General features: G+C 36.1%; 1 protein-coding gene across 3 annotated transcripts in view; it reads left to right on the top strand.

Annotated features, from left to right (window-relative positions):
* The window catches only part of ASXL2 (ASXL transcriptional regulator 2), a 113,429-nt gene that overhangs the window by 39,144 nt on the left and 48,003 nt on the right, over positions 1-26,282 (top strand). For 2 of the 3 annotated variants that reach the window (XM_061433091.1, XM_061433086.1), the window contains exon 2: positions 771-853. The exons of the other annotated variant lie outside the window; for it this stretch is intronic. In XM_061433091.1, the coding sequence (XP_061289075.1) occupies positions 771-853 (83 nt within the window). The remainder of the gene's footprint in view (positions 1-770; positions 854-26,282) is intronic. 3 annotated transcript variants of the gene reach the window in all.

Genomic DNA, 26,282 nt, shown 5'->3' on the forward strand with positions numbered 1-26,282 from the left:
TTTTGGGGCCCCCTTGACTGCTTTTCAGACAGAAAAAGGGAAGACTTCTTTTGAAGCCATTTCTGTCTGCACTTACTGTGCAGTTCTGATTTGGGGCTGCTTTGAAGTCTGGACTGAGTGATCCTAGGGGAAATAAAACCAGGAAACTCACTGCTGGGTTAGTAGTACTTCTGGTTTTGGTTTCCTCCTCAAAACCAACTGCTTCCATTTTCAGAGTCCTCAGAAAACTAGCTGCTCTGTGTACTCTGTCCAGGTTTTTAGTCATATTCAAGAGGAGAGACAGGATAAACTTTGCTTATATCCTCTTTACCAGAACACAGATACTGTTTAATTTCATTATATTGTTCATTTATTTTGGTTAGGAAATTACTGAGCATCCAAAATGTACTAGACTTTGTTTGGAAATGTTAAGGTGGATACTCCTTAAGCTATTTCCAGTAAATCTACAAGTAGTTATGTTATGTGGTGTTGGAGGCAGAAAGTAAGCATAATTTCATATTATGCATTCATAATAATTAGTAATCTTTTTTGACTTATTTCTGCTTTGGGATTTGATGTATGGTTTGTGACTGAAGAAAAGAATGTCCTATTTAAAGAATGTCCATTAATTTTTCACTTATTATCCCAAAATTTAAGGGATGAAAGGTCTCTGGATTTGTATGTGCTGGATGAAATTAATACATAGCTATAATAAGAATAAGAAATATAGTTTACATGCATAATTATAAGAATTTAAGTAAATAATTTGTTACTATATACTTGTTTCTCAGGTCTTAGAAAAATATCCCAATACACCCATGAGTCATAAAGAAATTCTTCAAGTTATCCAGAGAGAAGGACTAAAAGAAATCAGGTGAGTTATTTAAGTGTTATTTGTAATAATTATAATACTCGATTAGAATATTTTGTAGTATATAGCAGTCTTCAAAGATTATTTAGTAATAATTGCTTTATTAATTTATGATTTGTTGAATTCAGATCTTCGGAGTTTTCAGTCATAGCACAGGTAAAAAACCAAAAGTAAGTTAGAAAAAATTTCTTATAAGATAGCTATTGCCACACCCATGCACTTTAATTCTTAGGAGGCCTGGAGCCATTTTCATCCACATCTTTTGATGTAATAAGCTTGATCATTAGCAAATAAAAAATACTCTAAACAGTTCAGAGAATGGTAGATGTAGTCTAGGAAAAAATAACCTTGGCCAAAACGAATTGTGGAAAAAATATATAAAGCAGTATGTGTTTTAAGTAATAGTCTTATGTTCAAATAAAACAGCCAGGGTCAATTATTATAGGACCAAAGATAAAACACACTTTAATTTTTAAGAGCTTTATTATATTACAACAGGACATAATGGTCATTGTTCATAGTCAAGACCCTCTGTCATCAAGAAATATTAAAGTTATGTTCAATATACTTTATATGTTAAGGCAGAAATCTGGGTGTCTACATTAGAGACATTTTCATTAAGAGAAAGAGGTTGCTGTGCTACTAGTTGTTCTCAGTCAGGGGTGAAATTTGTGTAACAGCCATAGGGAAAGTGTTCAGAATTTTGGGGGACCATGACTAGATTTTGATTATCACCATGACTAGAAAGGAGGGAGCACTGTGGTGATAACGGGAATAGAACAAGGGTGCTAAATGTCTTCCATGCACATTGTGCTGGACAGCCCTTCTCAGGGAAGAATTGCTCAGCTCAGACGCCAGTGGTGTTGCTATTGAGAAATAGTGAGCTATACTGGAATATTTGTAGATGGATTGTATATTTTTTGATGAATAGCCATTGCGCGTTTGAGATTTTTTAATTTTTATTTTCTTTAACATGAAATTCCAGATTTTTTAAGTTGGCTCTTTTTTAGTAATACAGTTAAAAACTTTGATATGTGGCCAAATGTCAGTAGGTTGGGGACAAATTAGCTTGCTCTGTTAATATTAAATATGAAGTAAAAGTTTATCTCTGTATAATTAATATGTCCTAAAAAATATGTGATCATTTGTAAATTAAACCATTAAAATGTGTGAAGAATGAGTCTTAAACATATTTCTTGTAAATTATTAAAAGATTAATCACTCTTAATTTATCAATGACATTATTCAAAATTTTTATTTGAGTTTGGCTAGACTTACTAGAGTAAAGCATAATCCTCTAATCCTAGATATCTGTATAGGCTACAGGAGAAAATGATAGTGATTTTAGTTACTTTGAGGAACAAATTATGCTAAGGCATTTTAATATCTTTTTTGTGACACAATAGAATTTTCTAGAATAGGAATAAGCAAGAGATTTCAATTCTTTTCATAAAATTAGACTTTTGATACACACTGAGGAAATAGACCAGGAAACCTGTATAAAGAGATCAAACTCTTAACAATGCCCTAGGTCTAAATGACAATTGCAGGATCATCCATCTCTAACATAGTAAGGCTCTGTGGCTGTAAACTTGTCATTATTATTTCTAGAGAGTAGGCAGGAACAGTGAATAAGAAAGAATACTAAATAAGAACAGAAGGGAGAAAAAAGGAAGAACTTAAAAAAATGTAGCAAGATGGTGGAGTCATCAAAAATAGCTTCTGGCTTCACTTAGTGACAACTTACAAATAGCTGTTCTTGATTAAGCTATTGTGGTAATACAGTAATGTGACCACAAAGCAGTACTTTTTAAGTCTCCAGTGACTTCCATTTTGTTACCTTACAGAACTTATAGTTTTGCCTGTCTTACCACTCAGCATTATTTAACACAGATGACTGCTATTAATACTTCCTTCTTGAAATGTTTCCTTACTTGAAGTGTCCACAGATATTCTAATTTTCTTTCTTCCTCTGTGAACTTTTCCTCTCAGTTCTTTTGCTCATTATCTTCTCTCCAACTCAAGTGCAATTTTGTCCATTCCCATAACTTTGTTGGGGGTGGGGGGGGTCACTTTTGTTAGTTCCCAGTTTTGTAGGGATGGGCATTCCCACCTAGCCTTTGTACATGCTGACCCCTTTACTTAGTTAACTCTTATTTTTTTGGGGTGTCAACTTGAGTATGTCTTTTTCAGAGATCTTTGACTTCCTGATCTATTAATAGATCACATTTTCCATTTTTAGTTTCTTAATAGTGTTCTGTGTTCTTTTTTCATAGGACTTAAGATTTGAAATTGCATATTGTTTTGGTCTTAAAATCATGTATCTTCTCTATAGCTTACATTAAGCTAGTAGCTCCATGAAGGCAGGACATAATCTCCATCCACTTGGCATTCTCCTTCCCCTCCCCCTTTCCCCCCAGGCTTGGCACGTAGTAGACATTGCTCACCTACTTGTTAATGAGTATATGAAGTATCAGTGATTGGAAGGTCATATTCACAAGTAGTTATAGCTTACCTTCTTGCTGCATGACGTGTCACATGGTAGTCTTACAATCTTTAGACCTTTAGGTAGGTTATGAGATGAAATAGATACTTTGCTTATTGAAGCTGTGCTCCTTTTTAGAGTTTTACTTTCATTCCTTAATCCTTAATACAAGCTTTTCCACTTTTTCCATTTTCTCTGTTCCTCCTATTTTGAAGAATCTTGCTTAATTTTAGTTATTTCCTACTATATTGTTTCATTTTAAAATATGTTAAAATGGAAGCTGCTCCAATGTCTGTCAGCAGATGAATGGATAAATAAAATGTGGTATATACAGTCTGTGGAATATTGTTCAGCCTTAAGGAGTGAGATTCTGATATATGCTACATAGATGAACCTTAAAAACACACTAAGTAAGTATATGTATAATTGAATCACTGTACTGTATACATGGAAAGTAACACAACATTGTAAATCAACTATAATACAACAAAAATTTTAAAAAAGAATATGAAAGAGAATGTGTATATAGATAGATACCTATGTATTTTAAAAAACACATGGTGAGTGAAATAAGCAGACAGAAAAAGGCAAATATTGTACAGTTCCACTGACATGAGATACCTAGAATAGGCAAACTCAGAGAGACAGGAGATGGCATAGAGGTTACCAGCGGCTGAGAGTAGGGAGAATAGGGACTTACTGTTTAATTGGTACAGAGTTTCTCTCTGGGATGATGAAAAAGTCCTAGAAGTGGATAGTGGTAATGGTTGCACAACATTGCAAATCCGCTTAATGCCACTGAATAGTACACTTAAAATGGTTAAAATGGTAACTTGTATATTATGTATATATTTTGCCAGAACCAGTCAACAAAAAGAAGTATTAAAAATGAAGTGATTGGCTCCTGGTTGAGGAAGATTGTAGTCCCTTTGAGAAGTTAGGTGGTAAGATTGAAAATCATTTACCCAAAGTATGGAATTTTGAATGAATTAATTAGAAACATGTACAGTATTCTTAGAATATTATAACATTTGAATTAAAAGCTCCTTATAACTATAAAGCATACCAGCATTTTAAAGAACAGAGAAAAAGAAGGTCCATGAATTTTCCCCCTCACAATAACTTATGATTTCAGGCATTCCATTATGTTTGTTTGCTTTTAATTCCTAAGTGAATCCCTTTTAAAGATAGAGTTTCCCAAGGAAGTCCCAGGGAAGAAAGAAGATATGGATTTTGTTGTTTCAGGTGAAAAGAACATTTTGGAGTGTTCTAAAAGTAGCTTAGTTCTGTTGAGAACAGATAAGAAGATGTGAAAAGAGTTGGAATAACCTTTGGGAAGAAGAAAAGATAAAAATTATTTTAAAAAGAAGAATTTGGAACTTTTAGGTTGTAACAGTTATTGGTAATTTAGATAGATGCTCTGTGATATTTGGTCATATGTTTAAAAAAAAGTTTCTGTACTGTTTGCCAATAAATAGTTATTTTAGAAAATTATAAATGGCTTTTAAAAATTTGTTGTGACTTCTCACTTCCTTGTTAAATTTTTCATGTCTAAAATACAGCCTAATTGTTTTTTCTCTTAACTTACATAGGAATGATAACTGGGCAATAGTTCCCTAGTCTTGAGCTCTTTGACACAGAATTGCTTGTTCCAAAGTTGAAGTTCTGTCAGAACCTTTACAAAAAATTCTCTAAGCTTTTAATCATTTATTTTTACCTATATCGTTTCCTTTTTACAGTTAGTATTGTTCACTGGGTAAAGATTTTATTTATTGGGTTGACTTGGTTGAAAAACCCCCATTCTCACTTTAGCTGATGGGTTATTGATTCTAGATCATGCTATACATTTAGGTGACTCTAAATATTGAAAGGATAGCTATTTTTGTTTTCCTCTCAAGACACTGCAAATGAAATCAAGGATTCGGAGAGACATGTATCCATTTGAGAGACATGATACCATTTGACTACTTTAGTTTCTAAGAGAAATTATTCAGGGTTTTATTTTATCTTGAACCAGTGTAACTTGTATAGCAAATGGCTGTCCTTAGCCATCAGTATTTAAAATAGTCTTTCAAACACTTAACGTGTTTCCTTTTTGTCTGATGATGTAGATTTTCCAGTTTACAGGAAGGCTAACTCAGTACTCCCCTCCCCTCTATTCCTCTTTTCTCCTCACTTGAGTCATTACTTCTTCCTGTGATTGCAAAGTATCCCATCAGGCATGCATACAAACCCCAGAGGTAATTCAAACTCCAGCCTCCTGAATATACTCACACAGCTTCTTGGAGCTGTTTCTGGGACTTGGGGCATTCTTTAAAATCTTTTAAAATTAGGTGTGTGAAAGATCCCTATCTTTGAGTTATAGTTCTGTAGTTCTCAGAGTCCAGTCAGCAGACGGAAGCTACCAATACATGGTTTAACAGGGAAGTTACGAAGTTAACTGGTGATTAACTGATCAATATTAACTAGTAACCAAGAATTAACTATTAAAAGGTAAAGATAACGTAGAAGAATACAGTAATTACAGACTTGGGAAGCAACTGTAGGACTAAGGCAGTGTGCCCTAGGAAAGAATAACTTTCATGTTCCCAGATTCAGCTCTCCGTGGAGAAGGTGGGGCTCTGGTTCAGTGGATGACAGAGTTCACTGGTGCCATAGCCTGAGGTGGCACATCGGAAGCCACCTTCTGGGTACTAAAAGAACTTGCTGGAAAGCCTCCTGCTGGGTGTTCAGCTGGGGAGCCAGCTGAGCCACCAGCAGAATTTTCTGGGGAGGTACCCTTAGGCTTTCTGCTGAACATTGCTGAAGGGTGAGCCACTATGGAGTGTCCCTCATATTGTTGGGTGCTGCAAGCTCAAGAAGAAGCAGGCTAGAGTACACTAAAACCAGAAAGGAGAGACCCAATTGTTTCTTTTTGCAGTGTCCTCCCAGCACTCTACTGACAAAATTTAACACTGAGCCAGCTGGCAAAGGAGAAATGTTTCTAGAATCCAACTTCATTATCACAGAGAAGGGCAAAGAAGGTTGGATTTGGAGCTAAAACTCAATAAATCGTTAACTGGCACAGAAAGCGTCAGTAATTTTTCCTGAGTAACAGGTCATTGACTGGTCCCATGTACCACTTTTGTTTAGTTGATTTCCTTCCTTCTGTACCCCAGCTAAACTGGTACAGTCTTTTGACTGTTTAGGATCTGAAATTTCTTATCTGTACTCAAGACATTAAGCCATCATTTACCCTCATCTCTTATGAAAGAATCTTGAAATCTTTCAAAGTCAACTGAGATATTACCTCCACAAAGCTGGTGCCTTTTTCCTCTTCAGTTCAACATATCTTCCTCTCTCAATATTTTTCTTTTTTAAAGAAGATTTGGCATGCAGGATCTTAGTTCTTGATCAGGGATCAAACCTCGAGGAAAGTCTCCTGTTTTGTTCCTGATGTTGGTGATTTTTATTTTCCCTTTTGTCTTTGTCAGTCTTGCTAGAGATATGTTAATTTTTTTGGTTTTCTTTTTTTTTAAAGCGACCAGAGTTTTGTTTCTTTGCTTTTTCTCTGTTGTTTTGTCATTGTTTTTCCATTAAAAAAATCATTTTATGACTATGATGAGGATATGGTCTCTGTTGGGATTTTAAATGTTCCATACATGCTTGAAAAGCCTGTGTATATGTTTTCTCCTGGTTTGGGGGTAGAAAGTGAAGTTGCTCAGTTGTGTCCGACTCTTTGCTACCCAATGGACTATAGCCCACCAGGCTCCTCTGTCCATGGGATTTTCCAGGCAAGAATACTGGAGTGGGTCGCCATTTCCTTCTCCAGGGGATCTTCCCAAACCGGGGATTGAACCCAGGTCTCTCGTATTGCAGGCAGATGCTTTAACCTCTGAGCCAGCAGGGAAGTGGTTACATCTCATACATGGACTTCCCCACCAGACAGTGTTATTATTTGCTTTCTGGCCCTAAAGAGCTGAAAGACTATTTTTATCCAGATGTTTACCATTTCATGTGCTCTTCATTCTTCGCTTAAGTTCCACATTTCTCTCCAGTATCATCCTCCCTTCAGCCTGAAGCACTTCCTTTTCAGTATTTCTTTAAGAACTGCTCTGCTGGTGATGAATTCTTAGTTTTCCTTCATTTGAGAATGTCCTTTGGGAGGGGTAGAGTAGGGGAGGCTTTCATTTTGAAGAATTTTTTTGTTGGGTACAGAATTTGATATTGATAGCTCTTGTATTTCAATACTTTAAAAATGTTGCTCTACTGCCTTCTGACCTCCATGGTTTTTGGTGAGAAATGCATGCTTGTTTCAATTATTGCCCTCCTGTAAGTAATACTGATACACTGTTTTCTCTGGTTGCTTTCAAGATCATTTCTTTTTGCTTAGTTTACAGCAGTTTGATTTTTTTAAAAACATATCTAGGTGTGGATTTCTTTGTGTTTAAATCCCTTTAGCATTCACTGAACTTCTTGAATCTGTAGCTTTATATATTTTGTCAAATTTGGCAGATTTTCAGCCATTCTTCAAATATTTTTTCTTCACTACATTCTTTGTCTTCTTCCAGTGTCATGAGTCTGCTCATTTTTCCTCAATCTTTTTCTGTCTGTATTTCAGATGGGATGATTTCTGTTGCTCCTTTGTCATATCTTCTGACACTTCTCTCATTGTTCTGCATTCAGCCACTGAGCCCATCCAGTGATATTTTTTAAATTTCTGATATTATATCCTTTAATTCCAAAATTTGTGTTGTTTTTTTTTTTTAATAGTTTTTGTTTCTTTGCTGAAAACTTCTGTCTTCCCATTAATTTCAAGTTATCTTTGCCACATGGATATAGTAATAATGCTTTAAAGTTTCTGACTGTTAAGTCCAGCATCTGGGTAATCTCAGGATTAGCAACTGTTGATTGTTTTTTTCCTTGAGAATCTGTCACATTTTCCTGAACCTTAGATTATTGAGAAATTTAAGGTAGTATTCTGGACATTTTGAATAATACATTGTTTTATGTTCTGTTTTTCTTCTAAAAACTTCCGTAGAATGCTGATTTCTTTTCTTTTCTTTTTTTAAATAGCTCAATTATTCACAGACTACATGTTCTCTCTTCTGTGTTAGTTTGATAATAACTTCATCTTTTAAAGCCTTCGCTTTGCTCTTTTGGATCTGTTCCTTGTTAGTCTGAGATGTGAACAGGGATTCAGTTCTAAAAAGCCTTTGCTGTGTTGATGGGAAATGTCTTGTGTGCCAGCTTAGAGATGAGCCCAGGCCTTGTGAGGGAATTAGGGGAGTCCCTTCTCTGGTTCTTTTCTCTTAGGAATTCCATACCCCACAACCCATTCTTAGAATTTTACCTATCCTCTACAGTAGGACATCTCCTCACCTAGGTCGTGCTTTTTAGTCAAAGTGGTGAGAAATAAACCCCAGAAAACTCACTCTCTGAGAGTTTAGCCAACTGAAGTTAGAGTATAGTCCACATGACTACCCTCACTTTATTAGACCAACTACGTAGTTCACAGATTTCCTTTTTTTAAAAAAAAGTCTGTATTTATTTTATTTTTGGCTGCACTGAGTCTTTGTTGCTGCATGCAGGGTTTTTCTAGTTACAGTGAATGGGGGCTACTCTTTAGTTGCGGTGCACGGGCTTCTCATTGCGGTACCTTCTCTCACTGTGGAGCATGGGCTCTCAGCATGTGGGCTCAGTATTGTGGTGCATGGGCTTAGTTGCTCTGCAGAATGTGGAATCTTCCCAGAACAAGGATTGAACCTGTGTCCCCTACATTGGCAGACGGATTCTTAACCAGTGGACCACCAGGGAAGTCCTCACAGATTTGACGACTCTCAAGGCTTGATAATTTGCTGAAAGTACTTGTGTAACACTGAAAATTGTTAAGCATTTGGTTTTGGAAGGATACATGTTAAGATTTGTCAAGGGAAGAGACACACAGAGTCAGGGTGCAGTACCCAGCGCAGAGCTTCCAGTCATCCTCTCCCCATGACTTAGGATAGTGTTAATTGTCAGCATCAGTGTGTGACAGTAAGCAGAGTATTGTCAACCAGGGAAGTTCACTTAAGCCTTGGTGTCCAGAGTTTTTATTTATTGGGGGTCCATAATATAGGCATTATTCAGTTTTCAGTGTCCAGCCCCTCTAGTGGTCAGCTGATAGATACCATGTGACCCAAGCCCCCACCTTAAATCACATTGTTGGTATGTATCAAAGCAGGGTTTTGATACATATCCAGATTGCAGTGTTTCTATGTGGCTGGCCCTCATAGGGCCTGCTGTTGATACTAAGTCGCTTCAGTCGTGTCTGATTCTGTGCGACCCCAGAGACGGCAGCCCACCAGGGTCCCCCGTCCCTGGGATTCTCCAGGCAAGAGCACTGGAGTGGGTTGCCATTTCCTTCTCCGATGCATGAAAGTGAAAAGTGAAAGTGAAGTCGCTCAGTCGTGTCCAACTCTTCACGACCCCATGGACTGCAGCCTACCAGGCTCCTCCGTCCATGGGAATTTCCAGGCAAAAGTACTGGAGTGGGGTGCCATTGCCTTCTCCGTCATAGGGCCTAGTGATATTATTTCTTAAGCCAAGGGCAAGGCCACCCTTCTGTGGGTAATGGTAAATTTTATACTGTATGATCTCATGTGAATTAGGTTTGACTTCCCAGCGTGCCAGCTATCTTAATTTTCAGTGTTTTAAGTAGTTGCTTTTTTTTTTTAGTCTCTAGACTTTATTCAGACTTTGCCATTTTTTTTTTTTTTCAAATGGCCTTTTTACCTGTCTCAGGGCACAACCCAAGACACCACTGTGTGATTAACTTTAAAAACTCAAATGTTGGGAGTTTACATTTACATCTCTGCTATACTTTATCATTTTGTTGAGATAATTTTAAAAATTGACATATAGTTCACATACCATTGTGGTCTACATTTTAGAACATACAGCTCAGGTGTTTTTTTTTTTTTTTAAAGTTTACTTACCCAAAACACTTTTCATCACCCTGGAAAGAAGCCCTGTACTCATAAGCTGCCACTCCCCTTCCTTGTCCCCTGCAACTCTCCCCCTGTCCCAGCCCTAGGCAATTAGTAATGTGCTTTTTGTCTCCATGGATTTGCCAATTTTGGATATTTTGTGTGATGAAGTTATAGAATATGTGGTCTTCTATGACTGGCTTCTTTCATATATGATGAATTTGAAGGCTCATTCATATGGTAGCATTTATCAGTACTTCATTCCTTTGTTGCCAAATAATATTCCATTATATACATATGCCAGATTTTATTTACCCATTCATCTGTTGATGGATATTTGGTTGTTTCTACTTTTTGGCTATTATGAATAATGTTACTATGAACAAGTAATAATGTTACTTGTACTCATGTACAAGTTTTTTTGTAAAAGTTGCTTTTTATATTTTTGTCTACAGTCTTTTGGTGTAACAGGCAGATAGGCTGGCTGTTGTGGGCCTGCTTTGTCTTCACCAGTACCAGAAGTCCTAGTCAATTTTAAATCGTGAAATTGGATTGAGCTTTAAATTCATGGAATCTTCCATGGTGAACCACAAATTTCGAGTTGGAGAATCCTGGTGTTTTTCTTTGGCTTTGAATGGAATTCTAGATTTTGGTGTAACCTTTGTTTTCCAGTCATTTTTAAATTGCAGTAAGGGGGGTTGTCACAGTTTGGTGTAGGCCATTTAACACAGGTGTTTTATGACTAGGTGTTTGGAACCTCAGTGTCAACTAGTTCTATAATTGGAGCCTGGGTTTTCCAAAACCAAATAAGTAAGTGGATGTGAATAGAACACAGTAAACCAGTGTGAGTCCATTGGCATGGTTAAGCATGGCTCTGTCCAAATGGAAATACTAAGCCTACCCTGAAACATTTACATCTGAAAATTACAAGACATGTAGTCTGATATTTAGATATAATTTATGAAGGGTGTGCTGCAACATTTTGAGAGTTGAAGGGATTGAGGAGACAAAGAGGACTTTTACTAGATTATGCAAGATATGGTGTGGTTTAGATTAGGGTGAAGAGAACAGACAGATTTGAGATCATGTTTCAGGACTTGCTAATGGATTAGATATGGGAGGTATAAGGAAGGGAGAAATGAAAAATTATTTCTAGGATTCCTTGATTGTACAGCTGCCATTTACCATAGGGAGGAAGAACAGAGGAATAAACTGGGAAAGTGAAGGGGGTTAATTAGTAAAGAATCCAGTGAGCATATTTAGTGGATTCAGAAAAGAAGTTTTGAACATTATGAGGGGTGAGGAGAAGTGTTCAAGTGTGGGGAATGATTTGTTATACGTGTTAAGACAGCAGTTTAAAAAAAAGGTAGTGATGACTGGAGCTGTAGAGTAGGTATCTGTTTTTTGGATGTTGTTGAATAAATAGTTCCAGGTATGTTATAGAATCTAAAAATAAATTCTTTTTCAAGTCTAGGTTTATAAGTTAGGTACTGAAGACAGTTTTTTAATGTATATTTTTACTTTTGGAAAATTCCACACTAAAAAGTGTGTATCTACCACATAAATTATAAATAGTTCCTTCACCGCAGGCTGTTTCAGGGTTAATTTCAGATATTTTATTACTTCCAGTATGTACTTAACACATAGGAACTTGAGAGACTATGTGCTATTTGGATATTCTGTTTTGTTTTTAAAAACAGACCAACTAAACATGGACATTATGCATACATACTATTGATAAAACATACAGAATAGTACATAGTACATAAATCAAGTGCTTATGTATACTTTGAGAACATTCTGGCTAACCCTTAAAATGTTACCATTTTTTACTACTTCTATCCTTAGTCTTTTGTACAAATTTTCTTTGCCTATCACCTGTGGCTGCCATTATTATTTACAAATGTGCTTTTATAGCGGTGAATTTAGGATTTCAAGCTTTCCTTCTAAAGTAGCCATTGCTTTTAATAACTGCCCCTCCACCCCCGAGTTCTTTTACCAGCTTTGCTCATTCTGTTGGCTGTATTATCTTGACTCTTTTTTATCAGTATATCACCTAGTAAAGAAAGAGTTTTTAGGAAAGAAGAAAATAGTATTCATTTCCTGAGACCCGTTCTTTTTACTAGTTTTTGGTTGTTTGCTTTTTGGTCTTTCCATTCATGAGTAGAAGAGGAAAGAGAAATTTAAAAGATTCTGGGTATTCATGAATTTTTTTATCCACAGATTTAGTGTTTTCTGAGACCATTTATGAGTGGTCCCAAGTGAGCCCAAGGGTTCATGATATATAATAGTAATTTTGGTGAGGCCTGTATGAATTTGAATCTTTTACACCGTAAAATTGGTGTGAGTGGGTAAATTGTACAGCTAATAAATGAGCATAGCCAACTGCCTAGCTTTTAAATTAGGTTGATCATTGCTGATTTGCCGCCTCTGAAACAAGTTGGGAAGTATTTAAAAGCATTGATTCTTTATGGAGGAAGACTGGAAAGGAAGACTTAAGTGTTAGTTACTTAGATGTGCATTCCTTACAAAAGGAGTCTGTCTAGTTCTATTTTACAGCTTTATGCCTCTGATTAATAATACTCTTGAAGGGGTACTCTCTTTTGCATTCCTCATCCTCTTCTCCCTCTCCCAACCTCTTTCCCAAAAACAGTCATATGATTTCAGTCATAGAATGATACAGCTGGAAAAGATAATTAGGATATTACAGTTGTATCTCATTTTATTATTGAAGAATTAAGGCCCATGGAGATTGAGACTTGGCCAGGGTAGCACAATTAGCCTCAGTGAAACAAAAAGTCAAGCTTACTGCTGACTTTTGTTCTTTTTTTTTTTTTTTAAGTATATACTGCCTCTTCATCTATCATTCTCCCTTCCCTCTGACTAGTATATTTGCTTTATTGTTTTTCAAATAAAACTTATACCATGTGCTATGATAGAACATTAGGTTAGTGGCTATCTAACTGTAAATTGGTCTCTGGAAGAATTTGAAGTAAAAACTCCAGCCATTATAATAACTTGTCTTCTCAAAGGGCCAGTAGGTTTTTTTAAATTTTTATTTTATGTTGGAGTATAGCTGATTAACAATGTTGTGATAGTTTCTGGTGGACAGCACAGGGACTCAGCCGTATATATGCATGTATCCATTCTTCTCCATACTCCTCTTTCATCCAGGCTGCCACATAACATTGAGCAAAGTTCCCTGTGCTATGCAGTAGGACCTTGTTGGTTATCCATTTTAATAGAGCAGTGTGTACTTGTTGATCCCGACTCTGTGACTATCCCTTCCCCTCATAGGGCCAGTACATTTTTAAAGAACTTTTCCTATAGGAACATTTAAACAGATCTTTATAGTGTTATCTTACAGAGCTCAAAATTGTTACCTACAGGGAGTTTTTTCTTGTGTTTCAGTCTTGTATCCCAAGCAAGCCCTTTCAGAGTTAGAACTGTAAAGCTCTCTGGGAACCATCTAGCAAAAATTATGCTTAATAAACATCTTCCAGATTAAAATGTTACCTCTTGGGAGGAGTCCTGATTGTATCTGATTAGTATTGAATTCATTTACTTATGTGCAAAATACTCTTCCTCACGTGGTATTTAAATATGTTTTAGTTCACTTCACACCAAAAACTAATCCAATTACCTAAATTTTTTTCTCACCTCTTATATAAAAGTGTATAGCAAGGGAAATGAAGATTCTCTACTACTTTGCGGCAGAAATCATCGCCACAGAGCAGATAATTTGACTGTGAAACTGAATTGCCTTGAGATGATTTCACTAGAAGAAGCTCAGTTTAAGAATAAAGATTATTATTAGTTAAATTGATACCGTATTTATCTAAGGTTAGCTGATACCTTTGAGTTCAGCCTGTATTTTCTTTACCTCCTAATTTTAGTCTGCTTCCAAGCCCACATACCTTGTAGGGATGTCAGAAGGATTAATTATGAAAAAAACTAATAAAACACAAGAAACTTGGATATTAAAAGAGTATTTTTATCTATGATTATTTAGCTTCATAATGAGTTAGTTACATTATGGAACAAAGGGATGCTAATAAACCTTAGAGTCTATAGGTGATTGCTTTATGATGGTTCCTTGAAATTTGAAATGCATGGGAAGGATGTCAAAGAATGGGGTATATTCAGTGTATCCACATTTAACTTTAAGTTGCTGTAATAGTTTTACTCTGCCACATAATTGAGGTACTGCAATTGTTATCTTAAATGATTTAGACTCTTTAATTGATGTATTTTAGACACTGATATTTGAGACTAAACTTGTAAATTCTAAAGAAATTAAGTTTTATATAGCAAAGTATGGGGGAGAGTACTAATTTGAAGAATTACGGATATTGTTGGGAAGGGAAGGGAGAATTTATTTTTTTGGCTTAATTGTTGCTTTGTAAAGAAAAATTAAAAGCTCTTTGTTTTTTTTTTTCCTTCTTTGATTTTCTTGGGGTGCATTCCAACTCCAGAAGGTAAGAATTACTTTATTCTAAAGAAGTATTATACAGTTATAAAGCACTCTTTTTTTTACAAGTTTAATTGAACTTACTCTTGGATGCATGATGTTTACTTTATAAAACTAATTAGTCTAGAAACTAAGAGTGATATTAATGTGTAAATATTGGTTGTATATGCTTTTTTGTTGTTCTTTATAATTTGTAATAATCATTGGTTATACTTTTAAAAACTCAGTCTACATTTAGTTTCAAGATGATTATTTGACTTTCTAGCATTGGAATACCTAAAATTCTACAGACTAATAATGAAAATATTTAAGAGGTTGGAAATGTGTGAGCTAACACTTTCTGTATGGCTGTAAGATTGAAAATGTATGTTTATGCTCTTACTGATTTAGAGAGAGTATTGGTAAATCCTTTAAAGGAATAACACTTATTTAAAACCAGGCCCAAAACAGGTTAAAATTCACCATCACCGATGCGATGGACATGTGTTTGAGTAGGCTCCAGGAGTTGGTGATGGACAGGTAAGCCTGGCGTGCTGCAGTCCATGGGATCACAGAGAGTCGGACATGACTGAACTGATTGGTAAATCCTTTAAAGGAATGACACTTAAACCAGGCCCAACACAGGTTAAAATTCTTAGTCTGAGTCTTCACTGAATTGGCTTTTTGTCTCCCATTTTAGATACACCTCTGTTACAACAGTTCCCATGTTAGAGGAGTTATATGCCTGCGACACTTGACAGTAGGAACCACATCCATGTGTTTTCATTTCACTAGGACATGGCATGTTGGCTTTTAGTTAGAGCATAGTAGATCTTTTTAATTCCAGTTTAATTTCTATTCCATTAATTTTGTTTATAAGAAATTATTCATTTTTGAATTTTAGTTTATGGAGGAAACCTTATTTCAGGTCATACAAACAGTTAAAATTATAATTTAAAAAAATTTTAAATAGGCGAGAAAAAATTTTGTTTTTTTGAGGGGGTCTTATACTTGGTTAAATTCTTTTGGTATGAATAATAGGAACCAAATGTGAATAACTTTATCAAAATGAGATTTATTTGAATATGGGGTAGCTAACAGTTTGAGAGGAAAGAAACAGGCTCTGGAATTTAGAGAACTAAGTTAGATCAGGCAGCTGACACTTGAAGGATGGGCTCATCAGGGCCCTCCAGCTGGGATGAATTAGTCTATGTCTACTTTGCTCGAGGTTAAAAATTCAAGGAAGACTGGCCTAGTGTCCAGGGATGGTGAGACATCTTAATGGACAGTCCTACAAAGACTATTTCCAGTGGGGTAGGGCATAGTTCCTCAAAGCAAGATTGCATGTTCTTTTCCGGAGGAAGAGAGAATATATTGACTAGGCAGAGACAACAAATGTCCACGACATGGCTTACTGTAGAAGATAAGAGTACAACAGAAAAACTTAAGCCCCAACAATTCTAAGAACTGTCTGTTTATACAGATTCTCCCAGTGGTAACGTTGTGCATCACCACAGTACAGTATCACAGGAGTATATTGCTTTTGATACAATCTTCCTGGCTTTATTGATATTCATTTATGTATGTAGGTGTGCATGTGTGTGTGTGCGTGTGTGTGTGTGTATGTATGTGTTTTAATTCACTCTGCCTATCTTTGCCTTTTAATTTGTATATTTATGCCATATTTAAGATAATTATTGATATTTTAGAGTTTATGCTTACCATTCTGTTGTTTTTCCATTTGTTTCTTCTGCTTCTTGGTTCTGTTTTTCTTTTCTTGCCTTGCCATGGGTTATTTTTAGGATTCTGTATTAGCTTATTTATACTGCATTTCTTTGTGTCTCTGCATAATTTTCTTAGTGTTTGCTCTGGGTATTACAGTATACACATGTGATTTATCACGTATCCACATTTTCCTATATGAGCTTTACCATAACTCTAAGTTACTTCTGTGAGTTGGAAAATGCCAAGAATTGGTACAATTCACGTATTTCAGTTTACTGTTTCAGAACTCTAGAGCTCGATATGAATGAGTGTCAGGAGTGACAGTTCTTGTTTAAAAGCAGAGAATAATGGTAATCAGTAGCTTTAGCTATTTAGGTAATTAAAGTAAAAGTTGCCCAGTTGTGTCTGATTCTTTGCAACCCCATGGATTGTAGCCCACAAGTCTCCTCTGTCCATGGAATTCTCCAGGTAAAAATACTGGAGTAGGTAGCCATTCCCTTCTCCAGGGGATCTTCCTGACCTAGGTATCAAACCTGGGTCTCCTACCTTGCAGGCAGATTCTTTACTGAGCCACCAGGGAAGCCCATTTAGGTGTGTAATCTTTACTGTTAAATGAACAAGAATACCAAATAGAACAGAGATAGAAAATTACAACAGATTCTTACTTTCTGATGTACTTAATCAAACCTGATAAAATTTTATTCTTCTCTAGTTCATTTCTTTCAGGACTGTTTCCGTAACTTACGTTGACCAGTATTTTGTTTCCAGTTTCTGTTATCCATACTAATTCTTTTACCTCAAGTAATATATACTCACATGTGACTGTCTGTACTTCTTTAGTTCAGAAACATACTGCTTTTTTGAAACTTGACCCAGCCAGTTAAGAAATGTTAGTATCTTGATGAGCTGAAATAAAGGCAGTTGATACTTTTATATATGTAGCTGTTAGAGTGACCTTTTTAAGCAACTTGTTGTAGTGAAACCAGTAGAGGAAATGGCTGTGGACTGATAGGAGTCAAGCACTTTATATTCCGTATATTTACTTTAAAATAAAGCACAGAAACACTGGACTCTTCCCCCCCGCCCCCCGCCTTTTGAAATGGTTTTGCTCATATCTTACTGGTAATGGACAAGCTACACTTTTTAAAAAGCAATAGTGGGAAAAAAGACAACAATAGGAAGGTGAAGAGACTGAAGATTTACAGTGAAGTATTGAAAGGATAGAGAGAGTGTATAAACACAGTTTCTGAAGGATCTTTTTGTTTCTATGACCTCCCTCTCTATGCTATTCCTAGATTGCTCTCTTATTTATTTTGTGCCCTTTGCTGCCCTGTTCAGACTTCTCATTTTGTGGTCCCAACTGGGCCTCCTCCTCCCAGCATGCCTGTGTAAAAGTTTATCTGCATACCCTCTTACCCTCTCTCCAGGGGTTTTATTTCCATTTATTTAACAACATGTTTGGGAAGGAAAATAGTTTGAAGAAACTAGTTCTCTAGAGAATAGATGAGTAGATGCTACTTTTTACATTTAAAACCTACATTTATTTCTTTTTAAGAAGTAGATTAGTAGTTCACCCAGATGAACTTCTCATTGGAAGAATTGCAGGTAATATGACCAAGGGAAAGCAAGCAAGAGGTTTTAATGAAAGAGTTTGTAAGAGTACATACACAATGTTTCAGTGAATTTAAAGCCTACTGAAACTATTAATTTAATGATTTCTAAACACACCATTTTCCATCATAAGGACACTGTTGTGTTCAATTTGCTTTGTGTGCTCTGTCAGGGTAAGCATGCCACAGATCAGCTGTTGATTTTAAAGTTATGTAGTGCTAATTTTTTTTGTTAGTATGTGGGTAATGAGTGTGTGTGTGTATGTATATTATGTGAGTGAAAGATTCTTACGAGTTTATTGTTTTTTCACATTTAATACTGACCTGCTGCTTGCTGCTAAGTCACTTCAGTCGTGTCCAAGTCTGTGCGACCCCATAGACGGCAGCCCACCAGGCTCCCCTGTCCCTGGGATTCTCCAGGCAAGAGCACTGCAGTGGGTTGCCATTTCCTTCTCCAATGTATGAAAGTGAAGTCTCTCAGTCATGTCTGACTCCTAGCAACCCCGTGGACTGCAGCCTACCAGGCTCCTCTGTTCTTGGGATTTTCCAGGCAAGAGTACTGGAGTGGGTTGCCATTTCCTTCTTCGAATATTGACCTGAAATAGGGTTTATTCAAGCATCTGTTTGGGGAACTAGATAATTTTACACCTCTTTTAACTTTGAAACTCAGGAGTCTATTATTTAATCCTGTTGAGATTCAGGATATTAAACTTTGAAGGAAAAATATAGAGTGTGTAATAGTTGAGTCAGAGATAGGTAAGCTGATTACGTCCTAGTTTTGACAAGGCCATTCTGTAGAAAGGATTACAGAAAAATAAACAAGAGATTAGGATTTAAGTTGAGATAAGGCAGGGTGGTCTGTTGCAAAGTGGAGTATCTAGGAATAAGTAAATAAGACTGGAGTCATTTAAAGCTCTTTGCCAAGGGCTTGAACTGGGGATAATAAATGTTGGAAGACACTGGTGAATTTTGAGGATGAATTGTAGAAGTTTATTATATTAGATTTCTTTAGCTTAGTTGCTGGAGAGAGGATGCCAGTGAGGAAAAAAGAGGCCAAAAATCTGAAAAAGTAGACTTCAGGGCTTCATGAAGAGTCTTATTAAAGTGCTTGAAGGGCTGTCATCTGAATTAATGAAGAAATAATTTCTTTTCCTCTCCACTTATAAAGATGGTTTATTACAAGGTCATTTAAGCAAATTCAAACAGTAGAGAAAATCACATAGAGGAAAGAAAAGAACCTTCTAAATTTTCCACCATGATGACCACTGATTTACATCATAAAATCAGGACTGATAAATGGAGTTAGAGGAAGATGCATTTGGCTTAACTTAAGGAAGAATTTATGAATAATTAGAAACGCATAGAGTTTCCACCAGCACATTATAAGCTTGTGCAAAAGACTGTTTAGGATGTTTTAGGAGGGGATATAACATGTGTAGGAAAATGGGCTTCATGACCTGTGAAGCTCCTTGTCAGCCTATGGATTTTACCTGATTCTTGTCTGTAGATGTTTGCACCTGAGAGATGGTTTTGTAAAGTGAAAGTAAGGTAAAGGATGATTAAAAGTTGTAGGATTTTATTTGACCCAGCAGTTCCACTTCTCTGAATACACACAAAAGAATCAAAAGCAAGGACTTGAATAGATCGTTTTACACCAGTGTTTATAGCAGCATTATTCACAGTAGGCAAAAGGTGGAAACAACTCATGTTTATTGACAAATGGATAAATAAAATGTGGCATGTACAGTCAATGGAATATTTTTCAGCCTTAAAAAGAAGGAAATTCTAACATTCTACAACATGAAATGAACTTCAGAGATATTATACTAAATGAAATAAACCAGACAGAAGAGGGAAAATACCATATAATTTCACTTCCATGAGAGACCTAGAGTATAAGTTATATAGAGACAGAAAGGATTAATAGGAAGGTGGTTGCCAGGGGCTGGTGTAGGGGGAAAATAGGGAGTAGTTTTGTAAGGTGAGAAGAGTTCTGGAGCCTGGTGTTGTAAAAATGTGAATGAACTTAAGTGGAAGTGAATTGTACACTTAGAAGTGGTTGAGATGGTAAATTTTACGTTATCTATGAAACTGCAGAAGTGTTAGTCGTTAAGTCGTGTCTGATTCTAAGTCGTGAGATCCCAAGGACTATAGCCTGCCAGGCTCTTCTGTCCATGGTGATTCTCCAGACAAGATAATGGATTGGCTTGCCATTCCCTTCTCCAGAGGATCTTCCCAACCCAGGGATCGAACCCAGATCTCCCGAATTGCAGGCAAATTCTTTACCATCTGGGTCATATTTTGCCACAATAAAGTTGTAGGATTTTGTTGTAATTTGAGTAGGATACATTTTTATCTAATGTGGGAGAAACAACCACTGTAGGAAAGAAGACAAATGGCTGAGGTAGAGAGGGGATGAGCAGAGGTTACTTCTTTAAACTTTTATAGACGGTAATTTTTCCCTGTCAAATTTAAAATATAGGCAGTGATAGAAGGTTGTAGAAAAATATGAGTGAATTAAAAAAAATTTCTGCCTACAGTGTGATGATACAGAATCAGTATAACAAGTGGTAAGAGTGCTATAAGGGTCTTCAGAATTAGGAGAGTTACAGACAAGATTAAAAAAGCTCAAGATTTTTACTGAGAGTTGATGGGCCTTATATATTTATGAATACTTTTGCAGACTTCACTTACAGTTTTATTTGTATCTTCAAGCTCCAGAAAGAAACTGAAAATGAAAGAAAGCAATAGTGAAAATGTCCAGACTTTCAGTGGAGAAATTTGGCATGATTAGTTATGGGAAAAATTATCAGTTAATTTTTAGAAGAGATCTTTAGTAAAATCTAAACCTAAGTTTCTGATTCTGTTCAGTTCTTAAGTTGATAGCAAAATTGCAATTGTGGCTAAATTTTTTACATTACTGGACATGGGAAATGTGTACCAACTTGCCTCATCTCCCTGGTGGGAGGGAAGTCTTAATTAATCATAAATTAAACGATAACTATAGTGTGTGTGTATGAGTGCACATTGGGAAATAAGGAGATCATATCATTTGGCTTCACTCAGTCCCAGTTCATTTATTTTTACATTAAAAGGTAAGAATGTGTACTTAGGAAACTTCCACTTTATTTTTTATATCACCAGCACTTACTGCTGTGCAGTTACATGGTAACTATTTGATAGATGTTCAGTGAATGAGAAATCAAGTTAGTTTCTTTTCCACATCATCTTTTTCTAAAAAACTTTTATTGAGGTATATTATGCATGCCATAAATTTCACCTATTTTGACTCTGAGTTGTGCAACTATCACTGTAGTCCCCAATAAGATTTTTCATACTTGTATACAGTTAGTACCAGTTTCCACTGCCATCCTCTAATTTCCTTTCTGTCTCTGTTGGTTAGCCATTTCTAGACATTTCATTTCATTTCATTTCAAATAGAATCATATAATTTATGGTCTTTTGCTGTTAATCCATATTGTAGCATGTGGATTAACCTCAAAAGACCATAAATTATATGATGAGATGGTTGGATGGCATCACTGGTGCAGTGGACATGAACTTGGGCAAACTCTGAGCGATGAGGGACAGGGAAGCCTGGTGTGCTGCAGTTCATGGTGTCGCAAAGAGTCGGACATGACTTGGTGACTAAACAACAACCGTCACCATATTGTAGCATTTATCAGCACTTCATACTTTTTCATTGGTGCATATTGTTTTTATAGATTTCTATATATGATGCATATTTTTTAGCTTTTTATTTGAATTTCAGACTTAAGAAAAGTTGCAAAAACAATAAAATTAAAAAAGCAGTATATAAAAATTTTTATGTTACTTTACCTAGGTTGCACGAATGTAAGCATTTTATATACTTTATCTGTCTAGTTGATGTTTCTGAAATGTGTAAGAGTAAATTGTAGACGTGCCGCCCCATTTACATTTAAACACTTCAAGAGTATACTTTCTAAAGGCAATATATTCTTATGTAACCACAGTGTAATTGTCAAAATCAAGATATTAATATAATACTTTCTAAGCAACAGACTTTATTTAAATTTGACAATTCTGCTTATGTCCCAATCCACGATCACACATTGCATTTCCTTTTAGCTTTTATGTATCTTTATAGTCTCCTTTAATGTAAGAACATTCTTTTAGTCTTTGTCTTTTATGACCTTTACATTTTTTAGAGTTCAGAACAGCTGTTTTGTAGACTGTCCTGCAATTTAGGTATGTCTGATGTTTATTCATGATTAGATTCAGGTTGTACATTTTTGACAAGAATGTCAGAGAAATATGTCATTTTCACTACATCATATCCAAAAGTATGTGATTTCAGCTTATCCCATTATTGGGATATTGGATTGATTACTCCAGTCCCTCAGTTTATGTGATGTCTGCTGTGGTTTTCCATTAAAAAGGTGTAATTTTTTCCCCTTTGTAATTAGTATCTTTTGTGTAGAGGGAGATACTTTGAGACTGTGTAAATACCTTGCTTCTCATTATGTCTTTGCTCACTAGTTTTAGCATCTCACTGTTATTTATCTATTGCTGCTTAACCATATTCATAGATTTAGGAGCTTAAAACAACACACATTTATTATCTCAGTTTGTATGTGTCAGCAGTCTGGGCATGGCTTCATTGGGTTCTCTGCAAGACTAGCCAAGGTGTTGACCAGGGCTTGGTTCTTATTTGAGAATAAGAGAAGGATTGGAGAAGGAACCACTTCTAAGCTGTGTGGTTGCTAGCAGGATTCAGATCCTTTATATTTATCAAAATGGAGTGCCTCAGTTTCCACCTGGCTGCTGGCTAAAGGCTGCCCTGAGTTCTTTGCCACCTGGGCCCCCCCAACCTAATATGCTTCCCCAAAGCCAGCAAGGGGAGAGTCACCTTGCAAGAATACTGCAGTCTTTCGTAATGTAGTTACTGCTCTGCCCCCTCTGCTGTATTCTGCTGGTTAGAAGCAAGTCACAGGTCCTGCCTACATCATGGGGAGGGAGTTACACAGGAGGTGAGTAGAAGTGGTGATAATTAGGGGTCCTTTAAGAGTATATCCACCAGAATGTCCACTGATAATACTTGTCTGCAGTGTCGTGGCCACACATGGTGGTTTTCTAATTCTATCATTTCTTTTTTGTTAGAATTATATGGCAATGAATTCTCCCCCATTCATTGATTTGTTCTTTTATTTACACTAGTATGAACTCACTGGAGCTTCCCAGGTGGTGCTGGTAGTAAAGAACCCCCCTGCCAATGCAGGAGATGTAGGAGACGCGGGTTCTATCCTAGGTCAGGAAGATTCCCTGGAGAAGGAAATGGCAACCCACTCCAGTATTCTTGCCTGGAGAATCCCATGGACAGAGGAGCCTGGTGGGCTACAGTCCATAGGGTTGCAAAGAGTTGGACATGACTGAAGCGACTTAGCACTTACGAGTTCATGCATGAACTCCATAGATTGTTCGTTTATTCTCTGGGTTATTTTCTACTGTATTTGTTTATTTTGTTGCTTGAGTAGTAGGTAGCAGTTTAATCCCTCCCTACACAAACAGGTAAGAGAAGTCTTTTGCATGGGTGCCTAAACAGGTTTGTGATATAATGAGTCATTTATCAAAATAGACATTTGAAAATTGAAAATGTATTTTGACTTAACAAACTTTTCAAGTTGTTATCAAAATGTCATTGCTTTTATATTAATATTATTCAAGGGAATCGCTAATTTTCTCCCTAAATATAACTATCCTATAATTGAAATGATTAAATGTTTTGATGATAATGAACTAAACACACTCATTCTGAAACCACTGGATCCTCCCACCCAGCTTCTTCACCTTGGGCTTGTCTCTTGATCTTTAAATGCTAAGCATAGACATCCCCACTCTTTGCATTTGTGAGCATCAATGACTGTTTTTGAGTGTGTCTCTTCTAGTGAACAAATACCTTGCTAGTCAATGTGTCTTTTCTCTTTGGACGTCTCTCACTTCAATCTGTGTATAGTCTCTATGCCCCTTTACCTGCTGTTCTAGTTTTCCTTTTAACTAGCATGCTGTTAACAAAGGAAGTGATTTTGAAAAAGAGCCTTATTCTCTTTTAGAAGTTACATTGTTTTAAAATTTATTCATTTAGTTTAGAGTATTTACTATAAAATTTTTGTAAAAATGGTTCCTAATAGCCAAAACCAGGTCAATCAGTAATGAAAAAATAAACACTGGAAAATACCTGAAATTCAGTAACCAGGAATTACCACTGGTTGATTACCACATTTAATTGAAGAAACTAAGATAATTGCTGTACTAATTTTTTCCATGAAGATTAGTAATATACTTCATTTAGGGTATTAATTTCTAAATGATCTCTGAAGTTGAGGAAAAAGAAAACAGAAAAATTCTGAATGTGCATTATCACGTGCTAAAAAAAATAGAAAGTATTTACATTTCTCTTTTATCACCATAATTCCAACTTTTTTTTTCCCCTCTAAATGTTTCTCCACTCCTGAGTTTTCTTTCTTTCTTGGCTAGATTTAAGTTAATGGATGATCTTTTCCCTGAGTTCTCATGGACTTAATATTTTTCTATTACTTCTTTGTTTGAGTGATATCTTAGCTAGCTAGCTAGCTACCTAGATAGATATATATATACATATTTTTTTTTTTTTTACTGTCTGGCATTGAGTATTGGTAAGAAGGCAGATGTTCCCTGCATTATACTGGGCTTATCAGTCAGTTTTTGCTGCATAACTGTCTTGGTTTCAGTGGTTTATAACAACAGATAGTTCCTTTTCTTCTTCATGTCTTTAGAAGAGCTGGAGATTAGTTATTGCCTAGGCTTGGCTCTCTGCTGTGGGTTCTGAAATCAGTGGCCTGCTCTCATGGCAATCAGGAGGAAGTCAAACTGTGCAAGCAGCTGCTAGCCTCTGGTTCTGACATTTATGTTACCATTGTATTGATCAAGTCTTATGGCCAAGCCCAAGAGGGGCAAGGGAATAAATACATTTTATTTACTGTAAGGTGGCCTGATAGAGGGAGTGAATGATTACCTAAAAACAGTAATGTACTCTGCCCACTTTTGTTTTTCATGCCTAGATTTCAGCTTGATTCTTAATCCTTGAAGTTCAAGATTTGGAAAAAAATTAAGATAAATATTTTGGAGTATCTTGGGTCAGTTAGGCTGTGCATGTTGAGTAGCATGTTGCCTCTCCTTCCATCGTTCAATATACACTGTTGATTCATACACATAATATTTTCTCATTGATAGGAGGGAGTTGTCACCTTTGAATATTCTCCTATATTTTTCTTCTTTATCCTTTTCATATCTCTGTCAGTATGAATGCTTTTGATCTAGATGCTTTGTCATTTACGATATTTTCATTTGTAAATAACAGGAAATGCAATGTAAACTGGCTTAAACATTAAAGGAAATTAATCATGTGATAAAAGTGAAAATACCTGGCAAAACTTGATCCAGGTGCTCTGGCAGTTTGATCAGAATTTTGGCTCTACTTCCTTCGTTTTTGCTCCATTTTCACCAGGTTGATCCATCATAGTTGCAGGTGGAGCCTGTATGCTTTAGGGTTTGACTATAGAAGAAAAGAATCTGCTTCCCAGAGCTTCAGTGAAAATCACATGCTATTGAATCTGGCTGGTCTACAGTAGAGCCACATGTTAAATTAAAACTTTTTCATGACAATATGTGTAGTTATAAATGAAATATATTTAGGAGAAGTATTGATTGTATACATTGAGATGGCTTCCATAAACAAGGTACTTAAGGCTGAAATCTGAAGAGTGAATTAATTGGAGCTTCTAAGAGAAAAGGTGAGGGTTATCATTGCAAGCAGGAGCATTAACTAGTACAAAGGCCAAGAAGTCAGAAGAATTGTAAGTTACAAAATGAAAAGAAAACTAGAGTAGGCCAGAGCAGAGAGGGTGTTGCAGGGGTCAGATTATTTTGATAATTCTGGGCTTTATTTTAAGCACATTGTGATATTATGGATCAATTTTCAGCTGGGCAGAGATGGCACAATCATACATATTTTTAAAAGGTCACTGGCTTCAGAGTGGAGAATTGATGAGGGTGAGTGAAGTTATTGTCACTTAAGATAGGTAGGGAACACTGGAATATTATGACACTGGGGTGGGAAATAAGTGAAGGTAAATACCACAGTTACTCAGTCACTTCTCTGTTGCATATACTTGCTATATGTAATTAAGATTCTGTA

The sequence above is a fragment of the Bos javanicus genome, chromosome 11 (assembly GCF_032452875.1).
Source record: "Bos javanicus breed banteng chromosome 11, ARS-OSU_banteng_1.0, whole genome shotgun sequence".
Lineage (NCBI taxonomy): Eukaryota > Metazoa > Chordata > Mammalia > Artiodactyla > Bovidae > Bos > Bos javanicus.